The sequence below is a fragment of the Herpailurus yagouaroundi genome, unplaced genomic scaffold (genome assembly GCF_014898765.1).
Source record: "Herpailurus yagouaroundi ecotype Mexico unplaced genomic scaffold, PumYag 182, whole genome shotgun sequence".
NCBI classification, from domain to species: Eukaryota; Metazoa; Chordata; class Mammalia; order Carnivora; family Felidae; genus Herpailurus; species Herpailurus yagouaroundi.
In genome coordinates, this window is record NW_024412413.1 from 6,579,860 (window position 1) to 6,594,731 (window position 14,872).

A 14,872-nucleotide genomic window follows, 5' to 3' on the forward strand; every position below is an offset into this window, starting at 1 on the left:
CCCCCAATCCAGAGCAGGCTCCGCATTGTCAGCACAGAGCCTGACACGGGGCTCCATCCCAGGACCATGAGATAGTGACCTGAGCTGAAATCAAGAGCCAGATGCCTAACCGACAGAGCCACCCAGGCGCCCCTATTGAGCACTTACTAGGTGGCAGGTACTTTGTATGCAGGGTTGTGGAAACTGACTGCCTGTGCTCACCACCACGCAGAGTAAACTGCTGGTAGTAGCCACCCTCCCGTCTTTACCGACACAGGTAACGTGTGGAGAACAGCAGTAATGAAGTTGGGATCACACTTAGTATTCAGTTCCACATTTTGGTTTTGGAATTTAACATTTTCCACTTTATCATTAAAAACAAATCATTCCTTGGGGTGCCTGGGTGGCTCGGTCGGTTAAGCGTCGACTTCGGCTCAGGTCACGATCTCATGGTTCGTGGGTTCGAGCCCCGCATCGGGCTCTGTGCTGACGGCTCGGAGCCTGGGGCCTGCTTCGGATTCTGTGTCTCCCTCTCTCTCTGCCCCTCCCCTGTTCACGCTCTGTCTCCTTCTGTCTCAAAAATAAATAAACATTTTTAAAAAAATTTTTTAAATAAAATAAACCAAATCATTCTGTGACTTTTTTGTAAGCCTTTTTGTCCTCATAACAACCTTGTGAAGGGAGTTACTAGTGCAGAAACGGCATGGGTGGGAGTCGGCCTCCGTGGGCCATTTCCATGTTCCCTCTCTGGCCTCACCTCCTGCTCTGCAAGACACGATGAGGCGTCAGAGGACATGGTGCTGGCAGTGACACGTGTACAAAGCACTGCCCTGAAAAATGACTTCACTTGGGCTTTCAGCAGCCCTGGGAAGTAGGTGAGACCTTCCTTTTTTTTTTTCTTTTTCCCCCAGAAGAGAAAACTCATTGTCAGAGAAGTAACTTGCACATTCCCAGGTGACAGCAACCACTACCTGTGATGAGCCTACATGTTCCTTTTCGTGACAGAGCTCTCAGAGAAATTCTGTTGAGACAGTGGATGCCGAAGCAGGACTTTGGGATGCCCTGGTGGGGGCAGAGGGACTCCAAGGTTTATAAGCCCAGACCCATTTCTTGCTGCCAGCTCAGCTTGTCCCCTCATCTGGTCCCACAGTGAGAGGCACCTAAAATGGCACCTCCCTGAAATCCTGGGCATTGGGCATATTCAACTGGAGTGTAGCCACCAGTCTACCCAGAGCCCCCTGGAGTGTGTGAACGGCAGGCAGGCAGTATAACGGCCCCAAATTCTCCTATGATGCTGCTAACCCCTCTTGTTCTTTGCAGGAGCTTTTCTGTGTGTGTGGAGCCCTCAAAAGGGCTCGGCTGGTCCATCCTGGGGTAGCAGAGGTGGTCTTCGTGAAGAAGGATGATGCCATTACGGCATATAAGAAGTATAACAACAGGTGTTTGGATGGTGAGTCCGGGAGAAAGCAGCCACCTTACCGTCCTGCTGCTCGTTGCTATCAAGCAGCAGGCCATCAGAGTAGGCCTTCCTCTGAGATGGGGGGCGGGGAGGGGCTCCTGGTTCGTTCATCCCTCTGGGATTTCCTCTGCACCAAGAACATAGGGACGTGCAGTACCCTGGGCTGCCTGTTTTACAGGTTTTCCTCCAGCTCTACTACATAACTCTAGCAAGCAGAGAAATGCCATTTCTCCATGGATAGTTCTCTTAAGAGGTCTTGCCGGGGAAGCCAAGAGTCCTAGCCTCCTCCTTCCAGATGTTGGTCTGATTACTGCTAGGAAACAGGTTCCTAAAAGGCCTGAAGCCTTGTCTAACTGTTAGCACCTGGGTGAGCTCTGCTTCTAGGGAGTAAGCTACTGATTTTACTGAGTTCAGAGTCACATTGTTTATCTCGGGTTAGCCTGTAGAGAGAAACTCTGTCTGCCATGCCACTTTTCTCCACTGTTCTGTTCTTTCTGTGTTTATTGAATAATTTGTGTATTTACTGCGTACATCGATGCAGAGACTAATAGACAGCTGGTGGGGTTTTGACTTGCGTTTCCCTGATGGTGAATGATGTTGAGTGTCTTTTCATGTGCATATTCACCATTTGTATATCTTAGAGAAATGTATTATTTGGGCTGTTTGCGTACTTCTTGAGTTTAAAATAATTTTTTTTTTTTTTAATGTTTGTTTCTTTATTTTGAGAGGGTGGGGATAGAGGGGTAGAGAGAGACAATCCCAAGCAGGCTCTGCGCTGTCAACACGGAGCCCAGTGCGGAGCTTGATCTCGTGAGCCGTGAGATCACGACCTGACCTGAAATCAGGAGTCAGATGCTTAACCAACCGCGCCACCCAGGCACCCCTAAAAGAATTCTTTATATATTTTTAATATGTCTCTTATCAGATAAGTGATTTGCCAATAGTTTCTCCCATTCTGTAGGTTGTCTTTTCACTCTTGTATTCAATGAATGCATTTACAGGTGTATGTTTTCCTCTAAGCAGGGCCTTAGCTACATCCCATATATTTTCGTATATTGTGTCTTTATTTTCATTCACCTTTGAGTAGTTTCTGAATTCCCTTGTGATTTCTTCTTTGACCTGTTGGTTATTTAGAACTGTTTTGTTTAATTTTCATATATTTGTGAATTAGCCAAATTTCCTCTGTTCCATAAGTGTTCAAGGAGAATATGTGCTTTGCTGCTGGTAGATGTCTCTTAGGTCTAGGTGACTTATAATCTTCTGTTTCCTTTTTGGTCTTCTGCCTGGTTTTTGTATCTATTAATGAAAGTAAAGTATTGAAATCTTCAGCTATATTGTTCACTTATTTAAATTCTGCTGGTTTTGCTTTGTGTATTTGAAGGTCTGTTAGTTGCATTTATGTTTATAATGGTTTTCTTCCTGGTGAATTGACCTTTTATCATTACAAAATGTTCCTATTTGTCTCTAGATAACATTTTTTGTTCTAAAGTCTGTTTTGTCTTATATTAGAATAGCCACTTCAGCTTCCTAGGGTTGCTATTTGGGGAATATGTTTATTTCCATCCTTTTACTTTCAACCTTTTTGTATCTTTGAATCTAAGGTCTGTCTCCTATAGGTAGCATATTGTTGAATTCTTTTTTTTTTTTTTAATCCGGTCTGACCGTCCCTGCCTTTTGATTGGATTATTAATCCATTTGCAATTTTTTTGGGTTTTTTTTTTTTTTTTTTTTTTTAACATTATATGAATATGTTCTAGTGTGGTATTTTAGTTCCTTTAAAATTTTTTTCACCATATTTTTTGAGTCACTATCTTACTGCTCAAGGGTTTATAGTGTTTGTTGTAACTTCTCAGTCTATTTCAGATAAATACCGAATTCTAGTGAGATATAAAAGTGTTACTCCTACTCAGCTGTATTCCTTCTTCCCCCCTTTCTTGTGCTGTTACTGCAGTGCTAGTCACATAGCGTGCAAAGTAGCAGCGCAGTACTTGTCACAGTTAATCCTTCATAGACGAAGTAGAAGTGTGTATATTCACTTTTGAATTCTTTTTTTCACTTAGTTTCGTCAGGTAAACATTTTCCTTTACTGCTTCACAAAGAAGTCTAGACTGCGTCACAGAGTTCAGTGTCTCCCTTCCTTTCGGTTCTCATCTTCTGCTAGAAGCAAGGAATGTTGGCCACTTTGCATTTTGGTGCTGTCATTGCTGAGGTTTCATAGCCCTCAGCCTGGGATCCCCAAAGCCTGGCCGCTCCATCCCCAGTCATGGTCACGGTCACGGTCACGGAGCCAGAGCTGCCAGTGGTGGGTGCAGAGGTCACAGCCCTTGGCCTTTTGTCCTAGGCCGACATCTCATGGCAGAGCTTTCTCTTTTTTGCTCTTTTTCAGGACAACCAATGAAGTGCAACCTTCACATGAATGGGAACGTTATCACCTCAGACCAGCCCATTCTGCTGTAAGTTCCAAAGGCAGTGGTGCTGGGGACAGAGTGGAGCTTATCTCCTTGTTTACTCTGTGTGATTGTCTCCTCTCCTCGGGGTAACTTGCCTGCAGAACCGCTTTCCTCTGTTCCGTTTCCTCCACTCTGCTGGCACGTGGTCAGTCGGAGTGCTGAATTTTGTACAAAGTGAGACGTCTTGTCATTTCCGCAGGGGTTGACCCCACGAGCTAGCGTTAAGACCTTGTCCTCAGCTTTATAATTTAGAAATACCTCAGAAGGAAGTGGAGAGCAGGCCACTTGTGTCCTTTGTACAGCTGTGTGCACCACCCAGGTGATTGGAAAACTCCCACCTCCTTGTCATTGACCCTGATGGAGACATACCCGGTGCCAGCCCTGTTTTTTTTTTTTTACACCTGCACATACATGTCTGGCCCAGGACTGAAGATTTTTCAGAGCCTGAGATGCATAAAATGTAGCCTGGCAGGATATCTTTTATAGATGAGGAGACAAAAACCTCAGGAGGATATTAGATTTGCCAAGGTCGGTGGGGCAGGCAGACGGACGTTGAAATTTAGAAGGACCAGGATTTGAACCTTAGATATTGAATTGTGTGATTTGGACAAGTTTTTAAAGCTGTATTCCAGGAATAAGTTGTATTCTGAAAAATGAGGGTTTTAATGACCTAATAAGTTTGGGAACCATTGCGCTAAACGGAGTGAATTCAGTTTCTGTACTTCAAGACTTCTCCAAATCCATACTAAGCTGACGTGTGTGACCACCCCTCAAGGACATACGGAGTGTTTCCTAAACCTAAAACCCCTGATCACAACAGGCTACAGAATGTAATGAGATCAAGGGGTGTGGAGAGCGTTATGTTCGGCGCCCAGCTTTCGTAACCTGCTTGGTAAATGGTGGGTTCCCTCCCCATCCGAGGGAGAACTGACAAGGATTTTGACGCTTCTCTGCTCTCCACAGACGGCTGAGTGACAGCCCCTCAGTGAAAAAGGAGAGTGAGTTGCCTCGCAGGGTGAATTCTACTGCCTCCTCCAACCCTCCTGCCGAAGTGGACCCTGACACCATCCTGAAAGCGCTCTTCAAGTCCTCAGGGGCCTCTGTGACTACACAGCCCACAGAATTCAAAATCAAACTCTGAGCAGGGGAGTGAGGCAGCCAGAAGCAGGGGCAGAGGAGGGTGGCTCTGTTTCCTAAAGCGAAGCTTGTGACCAATGGGCCGTCGGACTGGAGGCCCCTGAGCGTGGGAAGGGTCGCCAGGGGTAGAGAGCTTCCTCGCTGGACGGAACCCACCTGTCTGTGTTGTGTTCTACCCTGTGCTCCTCTGTGCGTTAATGTTTCCTGTAGTCTGTCTCTTCTCCCTCCACCTCATCACCAGGGTAGGCTTGTGTGGCTCAGAGCGTCTCTACCCCTAATTTGAGCCCCTAATTTGAACTGATTCCTTGTCTGAAAATGATACCCTAAATTCTCTGGGTGGCTTTCGTGTGGCCCCATGCAGTGCAGGGAAGGGCCTCTTTGAAGGACACTTTTTTTCTCCAGGAGGTGAGGAGTTGCCTCCCCTTTCTTGTTTTTAAACTTTCAAGCGGAGTGAGGAAGGGCGCCCCTGCCATCCTAGCGGAAGCCAGGTCCGCTCCGGAGCTGGGCCGCTCACCTGCCTGATCACTGCAGGCGGCCTGGGTGCTCTCACCGCGACTGGCTCTAGACCCGCGTGGTCGGGAGGGGCCACGCGGCAGGGGCGGCAGGGGGTGCTGCTGCGCCACTAGGAAGAGCCTTCCCGGCCCTTGGCTTCGAGGGCCTGTGCCGTCTCGGGTGACTTGGTGACTTCTCCAGTTCACGGTTCCCATTCTTTGGGTTAAGCCTAGTGCCCCGCCCCAGCTCGCAGCCTTCTCAGTACCGTTGCGGGCAGGGGCTGGCCACCTTCCCAGTGCGCACCTGGCACGGCCCTCTTCATACCTTGGGTGCAAGGCTTGGGTGCAAACGCCAGCTCTCCACTGGTTGGGTTTGTCTTGTTTTTTTATATAAAGGTCTGGCTGTTACTGTTCTGTGACACTGAGGGTCTGGGGGATTATGTGAATGGGAGTAATGTCTTGCTCCTGGCTTTTTCTGGCCTCAGATGCCTACAGGACAGTGGGGATGCGGAGAGAGGCACAGATCCAGCCACCACCAAGGGGCACTGTTCCCACTGTTGGGAGTGACCCATCCATTCGTGACCAGAGGGGTCTTTTCCTGCCTTGGCAGTAAAGGGCACAGGAGTGGTGGGTGGCCTTGGTGGCGGGGGGTGGGGGGTGTTGAGAGAGCCGAGCAGCCCTTCCAGGCAAGCTGGTAGGTTGTTCCCTCAGCGTGGTTCCAGGCAGTTGGGGCAGAACCGTAGCCCCCAGGGGCAGCCCCTGAATACCAGGACAGCATGGCTCCAGGGGCATTCTCCGTCTCCGCTGCTGCTTTGTTGGGACTTTGAGGGAATCCGGGCTGGCAGAGCTGGAGCGAGCTGGGCAGCAGGGCTCTGGAGCGCTACAGAATCCGTAGCGAGTGCCGTGAAAGGCACAAGTCTAGGAAGTAAAGGGGACCCGAGACACTGAAGAGTCTTTCATGGCCTGCTTGGGGCCAGCCCAGTGAAGAAGAATCTGGAAACTCACGTTTCCAGAGTTCTGTCGGTAAGCGGGAAGGACTCGGGCTGTGAACACTGTGCAGCCCTCCAGCTCTGAGGTCCCTTGGGCCTTAGGAGTCCAAGGAATGTACCTGACGGTGCCCCAGCTTCCAGCTCTCTAAAGGATGCTGCTTTTGTTCCTTTCTTCCCTTCTCCCCACTTTGCACGGGTGCAAACTTAGTTCTCCTCAGCAGCTGGAAGACATTCCTCCTACACTTTCCCCTTCTTGATCCATGAGAGCACCCACAAGGCAGTAGGACCTGGTTTTTCAGGTACTGCGGACGGTCGGATCACTCCTTGGACTCTGCTTCAAGTAGGGATGGTAAATCGCCTGCCTGCATATGGCTTCACCCGCGCCCCCCCCCCCCCACCACCCCCGCCAATTCCGGGCCAGGTGCTCCGGTGATCACAGAGTTCACGGAGCCCAGCTGCAGCCTCTTGGCCATCTGGGCCCTGTCCTCCGGACGGCCGTGTGGTCCTTCGCAGGGTGGAGCCTGTTGGCCTCCCCTGCTTCGTAGGGTGTCGTCATGGGAAATGGAAGAGAAGGTGATGGGCCAATCCTTGTGTCCCTCCACCTCCCACCCCTCCACATTCCTCACGTGTATCTCTTGTTCAGAAGGAGAGGAAGAGACATTAAGGGATAGAGGAGACTGTATGTTACTTACCCATTTCTGAATAAATATTTGTTATTCCTACCTTTGAGCTGTCCTTTCTTAAAAGATTATGAGTGGCCTTGTGGGACTTGGCTCTAGAAAACAGGAATCGGCCTCTGCTTTACTCCTCACCAGCTATGACCTTGCGCAGCTCCTCACGGGACTTGCCGAACCCCAGTTTCCTCAGCCTGGGACGTGAGCCTGAGTCTGTGACGCACCAGGCACGGTGCCTCAGTACATCCTGGGCCTGAAATGCCTCGCTGGGTATCCGGCATCGTCAGCCCTAACGTAGAATCAGGTCTGTTCATGGCGAACAAGAGAGCCCGAATTTGGCCTTGGTTTGAAGTTCAGCTCATCGGCGAAATTGACCTTAGACCAATTACGCATTAGAAAGAAAGTAATTCGTTGATGGTTTGTGTGTGTGTGTGGTAAAATACACATAAGATTTACCATCTTAACCATGTGTGAGCGTGTGCTTCCGTGGTGGTAGATACATTCACATTGTGCACCTGTCACCACCATCCTCCCCATAACTCTTCCTCTCGTAGAACTGAAACGCTACTCACATGAAACAGCAACTGCCCGTTCCCCGCCCCCCCCCCCCCAAACCCTGGCAAGTATTAGTATATTTTCCGAGATTCTGACTACTCGCATAGGTAGAATCCTGCAGTGTGACTGGCTTATTTCATTTAGCAAGATGTCCTCAAGCTTCTTCCAGGTAGCATACATCAGAATTTTCTTTTTAAATTGACGAATCCTACATGGTACGCGTTATACCACATTTTTCTTACTCATCTGTGGACCGACAGCTGGATTGCTTCCATTTTGTAGCTATCGCGAAGAATGTTGCTGTGGACATGGGAATACAAAGACCCTACTTTCAATTTTGGGGTCCATACCCAGAAGTGGAATTGCTGAATCACGTGGTAATTCTATTTGTAATTTAAGGAACTGCTATTTCAGTTACCACAGTGGCTGTACCGTTGTACATTTTCACATGGTTTTATTATGGTATTAAAAGTGGAACAGCTCCTCTTCTGGAAAGGTGGGATGGAAAACTTACCTTTATCCTTTCCACTAAATACAGCCCTGGAAATTTTATTTTATTTTTTTTTTAACGTTTATTTTTGAGACCGAGACAGAGCACGAATGGGGGAGGGGCAGAGAGAGAGGGAGACACAATTGGAAGCAGGCTGCAGGCCCTGAGCCATCAGCCCAGAGCCCGACGCGGGGCTCGAACTCACGGACTGCGAGAGCGTGACCTGAGCCAAAGTCGGACGCTTAACCGACTGAGCCACCCAGGCACCCCAGCCCTGGAAATTTTCTATAAAACAAGCATAAGCCTGAGAGGTGGAGAGAAAGCAGATTACCTGCACCGAGTTCCATGGATTTCTTTTTGCTTCACATCTCCCGGCCAGTGCTGGAGAAGCAGACAAAAGCCCAAATAAGGGCCAGAATAGGGATGGCTTAGCAAGACTAAAAACTCCAGCCAAACCACAGAAGAAACCACCCTGACTTTGCCAACATACGCCAAACTGGGAACCTAGGCTTCTCTCCTAGCTAGGCTGTACTGGGGACACCCCAAAATTCCTGTTGGAGTGGTATCAGAGGCCAGGCAGGGAGCTGGAACTTGCAGTCGGTGTCACGGGAGGCCACCTGAGAAATGAGGCCCCTCCCAACCAGGGTGTTGTAAGCAGAGGTGTAATGGATGATGGGACTCACCCCACAAAGTAGCAACTGGGAGGCGCTCCCACCCTGGGCATCAGCAGACATCAAGCAAGGAACCTGAACCTGGCAGTAATTAAGTGGTGCCTTTCCATCCCTATCGGAGGGGGTGTGCCGTTAACAAGATGAAATGGGATTCAGTCTTCGTAGCAACCCCAAGTGTCCATGTTTCAGTCAAAACTCACTCCTAGAAAAGGTCAGGAGAATCTCAAAGGGGAAAGGACAACACTGAGATGACAGATGTTAGAATTCTCTGGCAAAGATTCAAAAGCAGCCGTCATGAAAGTGTCAACAAGTAATTGTGAACACACTTGAAATAAATGAAAAAAAAATCGGTCAGCAAAGAAAATCGAAATCGTTTAGAGCTGAAAAGTGTAATTACTAAAAAAGAAGCAATGGGAGGAGAAAGAATCCTTGAACTTGAAGATAAAACAATAGAAATGACCAAATCTGAACTCTGAACAGAGAGGAAATATACTTAAAGATGGTGGGGGCACAATGGACCTATGGTACTATAACAAAAAATCTAAAATCTGTGTCATCATCAGTACCAGAAGGAGAGAAGAAAAATCGGGGCTGAAAAAGTAGTTGAAAAAATAACCGTATACACCCCAGAAATGGCGAAAGATTTAAACCTATAGATTCAAGACGCTCTGAAAATCTCAAAGGAAGTCTAAAGAAATGAACACCAAGACTCATCATAGCCAAACTTCTGAAAAGCCAAAGCCAAACATTTTTAAAGCAGCAAAAGAAAAATGACACCTTACCTAGAATGGAAGAACAATGTGAGTGACAGGTTTCTCACCAAAAACCGTGAGATGAGAAGAATGTGGTGTATCTTTCACATAGTGAAAGAAAAGTGTCAACTGAGAATTCTGTGTCCAGCAAAGAAAAATCTCAGGGATTAGGGGGAACTTAGACATTCTCGGATGAAGGGAAACTAGGGGAATTGGTTGCCTGCAGACCTACCCTAAAATAATGGCTTTAAATTTCTCTAAACTTAAAGGAAAAACTAAAAAAGGAAGAGGGCCTGGGTGGCTCAGTCAGTTGAGTGTCCAACTTGATTTCCGCTCAGGTCACAATCTCACAGTTCGTGAGTTCAAGACCTGCGCCGGGTTCTACGCTGACAGTGCAGAGCCTGCTTGAGATTCTCTTTCTCTCCCTCCCTCTCTGCCTCTCTCTCTCTCTCTCTCTCTCTCTCTGTGCCCTCCTCTCAAAGTAAATATTAAAAATAAAATTAAAAATTAAAAACTAAAAAGTAAAAGAAGGAAACTTTGTCTCTCTAGAAAGGAAGTTAGAACAACAGAGATAGTAAAACTATGGGTAAATAAAAATATCTTTCCCATGAGTTTTCTAAATTGTGGTTAATGGTTGAAACCAAAATTATAATATTGATGTACATAGAGGAAATGTACATAGAGGAAATATTTAAGGCAATTACTTTATAAACAGGGGAAGGCGAGAGGGGAATAGAGAGGTTTCTACACTTAAAATGGTAAAATGTCAACAAAAATATACTGTGGTAACCAGTATATATGATGAGATTCTTAGAACAACCACTCAAAAAAGATAATACAACCAAAACACTACAGATGTAAATATGTAATAAATAATAAGTAAAAAGGATTGGGGCGCCTGGGTGGCTCAGTCAGTTAAAAGCATCCTGACCTTTGGCTCAGGTCATGATCTCACAGTGTGTGAATTCAAGCCCTACGTCGGGCTCTGTGCTGACAGCTCAGAACACGGAGCCCGCTTCGGATTCTGGGTCTCCAATCTTCTCTGCCCCTCCCTCCTCAAAAATAAATAAACATTTTGTTTGTTTGTTTTTTTAACGTTTATTTATTTTTGGGACAGAGAGAGACAGAGCATGAACGGGGGAGGGGCAGAGAGAGGGAGACACAGAATCGGAAACAGGCTCCAGGCTCCAAGCCATCAGCCCAGAGCCTGACGCGGGGCTCGAACTCACGGGCCGCGAGATCGTGACCCGGGCTGAAGTTGGACGCTTAACCGACTGAGCCACCCAGGCGCCCCAATAAACATTTTTAAAAATAAAAAAATAAAAAGGATTTCTTTAAAAATGTTCAAGTAACCCACAGGAAGGCAGAAAAAAAATAAGATGGGAGATTACATAGATCACTGAGATCACTAAGTACGGTGTATCACATGTAAATGGTCTAAATATATCTATGGAAAGGTTGGCGAAGTGGATGAAAGAACATGACCTAACTATATGCTCCCGCAAGAGACTCACTTCAAATATGACGATATAAGGTTGAAAGTAAAAGGATTGAAAAGTATATATCATACAAGTAGTCCCCCAAAAGCAATTATATAAGTATCAGATATATTAGACTTCAGAGCAAAGAAAGTTACCAGAGACAGGGGAACATTATATGGTGAGAAAAAGAGTCAACCCACCAAGAAGATATAATCTGAAATATGTATTTACCAAATCACAGAGCCGCAAAACGTGTGATGCTAATCTGGTAGTATTGAAAAAATAGCAAGTCCACACTTGAAGACTTGAACACCCCTTGCAACAACAGAACAACGAGACAGAGAATCAGCAAGGATGTAGAACTTAACACCATCAACCAACAGGATCCAATCAACAAAGACTATTCCACCCAGCAGCAGAAGACACACTCTTTTCAAATACTATGGGATATATGCCAAGGTAGACCATATCCTGGCCCATAAAACAAATCTCAACAGATGGAGAAGAATTGAGATCGTACAGTGTGTTCTTTGGTCACAACGGAACCCATAATCCCTGGGTTAAAAATTGAAAGTGTTTCCTCTAAGACCAGAGACAAGGGCGTCTGCTTTTACCCCTTCTTTTTTGTGGTTGTTTTGGGGTGGTTTTTTGTGTTTGTTTGCTTGTTTATTTGTTTTGTTTGTTTTTTTGCTTTTACCAGTTCAGTTTAACACTGCACTAGAGGTTCTAGCCAGGGAGTTTGGGGGTGGGGAGGGAGGAGTGGGGAGTTCTAGAGAGAAGCGTGCAGATTGGAAAGACAAAAGTAAAATGATCTCTCTTGGTAGATGACGTGGTCTTTATACAGAAAATGCTAAGGAATCCATTGAAAGACTACTACAACTAACAAACGTAGCAATGTTGCAGAATACGAGATCAATCAATATACTTACAATGAAAAATCTTAAAATCACATTAAGGGGCACTTGGGTGGCTCAGTCGGTTAAGGGTCCGACTCTTGATTTTGGCTCAGGTCATGATCTCACAATTCGTAGGATCAAACCCTGCATTGGGCTCTGCCCTGACAGCATGGAGCCTGCTTGGGATTCTCTCTCTTTCTCTGTGCCCCTCCCCTGTGCACGCACACTCTCTCTCTCTCTCTCAAAATAAATAAACTTCAAATTTTTAAATGAGCGAGTAAACAATCTTATTAACATGGGGTGGGGGTGTCTGGGTGGCTCCGTTGGTTAAGCATCCAACTCTTGATTTCAGCTCAGGTCATGATCTCAGAGTCTTGAGATCAAGCCCCTCATTGGGCTCTTCACTGAGTGTGGCACCTGCTTAAGATTCTCTCTCTCCCTTTCCCTCGACCCTCCCCCCACTTAAGCACAAGCTCTCTCTCTCTCAAATAAATAAATAAATAAAATCACACAGAGATACCATTTTAAAAAATCACATTAAGAAAAATAATTCCACTTAGCATTGAATCAAACAAAATAGGATAAATTTAACAAAATAAGCGTAAAACATATTCTGAAAACTCCAAGGCATTGTTGAAAGAATTTAAAGGGATTCTGAGTAGCTAAAACAGTCTTGAAAAAGAGGAGAGTTGAAGAACTCACACTTCCTGATTTCAAAATTTAACTATAAAGCTACAGTAATCAAGACACTATGATACTAGCATAAGGATAGACATACAGACCAATGGAATAGAATGGAGAGTCAAAATTAAAGCCCCATATATCTGTCCATTAAATTTTCAACAAGGGTGCCAGACAATTCAGTCAGGGAAAGAACAGTCTTTTTAACAAATGGTGAAGACAACGGATACTCTCAAAAAAAAGTTTAACTTCATCGAAGTTAAAATCTTTCATGCTGTAAGGAATACCTTTAAGAAAGTGAAAAGATAACCCACAGAATAGGAGAGAATCTTTGCAATTCATGTATTTTATGAGGTAATTGCATCCAGGAGAGATAAAGAACTCTTACAATGCAACAATGGAAGTACAAATAACCTAATAAAACATGAGCAAAGACTTTGAGTAGACATTTCTCAAAGTAAAAAAAGATACACAAATGGCCAATGAACACATGAAAAGGTGCTTAACATCACTAATCATTTGGGAAATTTAAATCAAAACCCAATGAGAGGGGTGCCTGGGTGGCTTGGTTAAGCATCTCACTCTTGATTTCAGCTCAGGTCAGTCAGGATCTCACATTTTGTGAGTTCGAGCCCCAAGTCAGGCTCTATGCTGACAGCGTGGAGCCTGCTTAGGATTCTCTGGCTCCCTCTCTCTCTCTGTGCCTCCCCTGCTCGCTCTTTCTCTCTCTCTCTCTCTCTCAAAAATAAACATTAAAAAAAAAAACACACACACACCAATAAGATGTCACTCTACATCCCCTAGAATGGCTATGATCAAAATATAGGCATAACAAATAATGGCGAGGATGTGGAGAATCTGGAAACCTCATGCTCCTCTGGTGAGATTTTAAAATGATGCAGCCTTTGGAAAACAGTCTGGAAGTTCCTCAAAAAGTTAAACATAGAGTTACCATATGATCGAGAAATTCTACTCCTAGATATATATCCGAGAGAAATTAAAATATGTCTGCACGAAGTTGTATAGAACATTTCACGGCAACATTATTCACAATAGTCAAAAGTAGAAAAACCCAAATGTCTGTAGACAGATGGATAAGCAAAATATGATATATAGGTACAATGAAATATTATTCAGCCTTAAAAAGGGAAATTCTGAGACATGCCACTACGTGGATTAATCAAGAAAACATGCTAAGTGAAATAAGCCAGACACAAAAGGACACATATTGTATGATTCCATTTATATGAGGTACCTAGCTAGAATAGTCGAGTTCATAGAAACAGAAAGTAGAGGGGCGCCTGGGTGGCTCAGTCGGTGAAGCGTCCGACTTCGGCTCAGGTCCTGATCTCGCGGTCCGTGAGTTCGAGCCCCGCGTCGGGCTCTGTGCTGACCGCTCAGAGCCTGCAGCCTGTTTCAGATTCTGTGTCTCCCTCTCTCTCTGGCCCTCCCCCGTTCATGCTCTGTCTCTCTCTGTCTCAAAAATAAATAAACATTAAAAAAAAAAAAAAAAAGAAGAAAGAAACAGAAAATAGAGGGGGTGGTTACCAGGGGCTGGGGGAAGGAGGACACGGGTAGAGTTTCAGTTTGGGAGGATAAAAAATTCTGGAGATGGATATTGAACACGGTTTGCACAATAATGAGAACGTATTTAATGCCACTGAATTGTACGCTTAAAAAATGGTTAGTTAATGGGGCGCCTGGGTGGCGCAGTCGGTTAAGCGTCCGACTTCAGCCAGGTCACGATCTCGCAGTCTGTGAGTTCGAGCCCCGCGTAGTCTGTGAGTTCGAGCCCCGCGTCGGGCTCTGTGCTGACGGCTCAGAGCCTGGAGCCTGTTTCCAATTCTGTGTCTCCCTCTCTCTCTGCCCCTCCCCCGTTCATGCTCTGTCTCTCTCTGTCCCAAAAACAAATAAACGTTGAAAAAAAAAAATGGTTAGTTAAAACGGTCAACTTGAGTGGGGCCTCCTTTGCCATTTCTGGAATGGATGGATGGTGGCGGTCCATCCTCATCCGGACCTTTACTCTCACGTTTACGTGCCGACTTTACTCAGAGCAAACAAAGGTTGCGCCCTCAAGGTACTACTAGGGCGGGAAGGCGGGCCTGGAGCCAAGGGGGCGGGCCCGCACGCGGCGCCGTCGTCATGGAAACGGTCGGGCTCCGAGCGC

The 14,872-nt window shown here is 46.0% G+C and overlaps 1 protein-coding gene across 2 annotated transcripts in view; it reads left to right on the top strand.

Annotated features, from left to right (window-relative positions):
* The window catches only part of POLDIP3 (DNA polymerase delta interacting protein 3), a 21,614-nt gene extending 14,386 nt beyond the window's left edge, over positions 1-7,228 (top strand). For both annotated transcript variants that reach the window (XM_040490647.1, XM_040490646.1), the window contains 3 exons: positions 1,300-1,429; positions 3,825-3,891; positions 4,852-7,228. In XM_040490647.1, coding sequence (XP_040346581.1) covers positions 1,300-1,429; positions 3,825-3,891; positions 4,852-5,029 — 375 coding nt within the window. In that variant the 3' untranslated portion in view covers positions 5,030-7,228. The remainder of the gene's footprint in view (positions 1-1,299; positions 1,430-3,824; positions 3,892-4,851) is intronic.
* Positions 7,229-14,872: the final 7,644 nt, after the last annotated feature.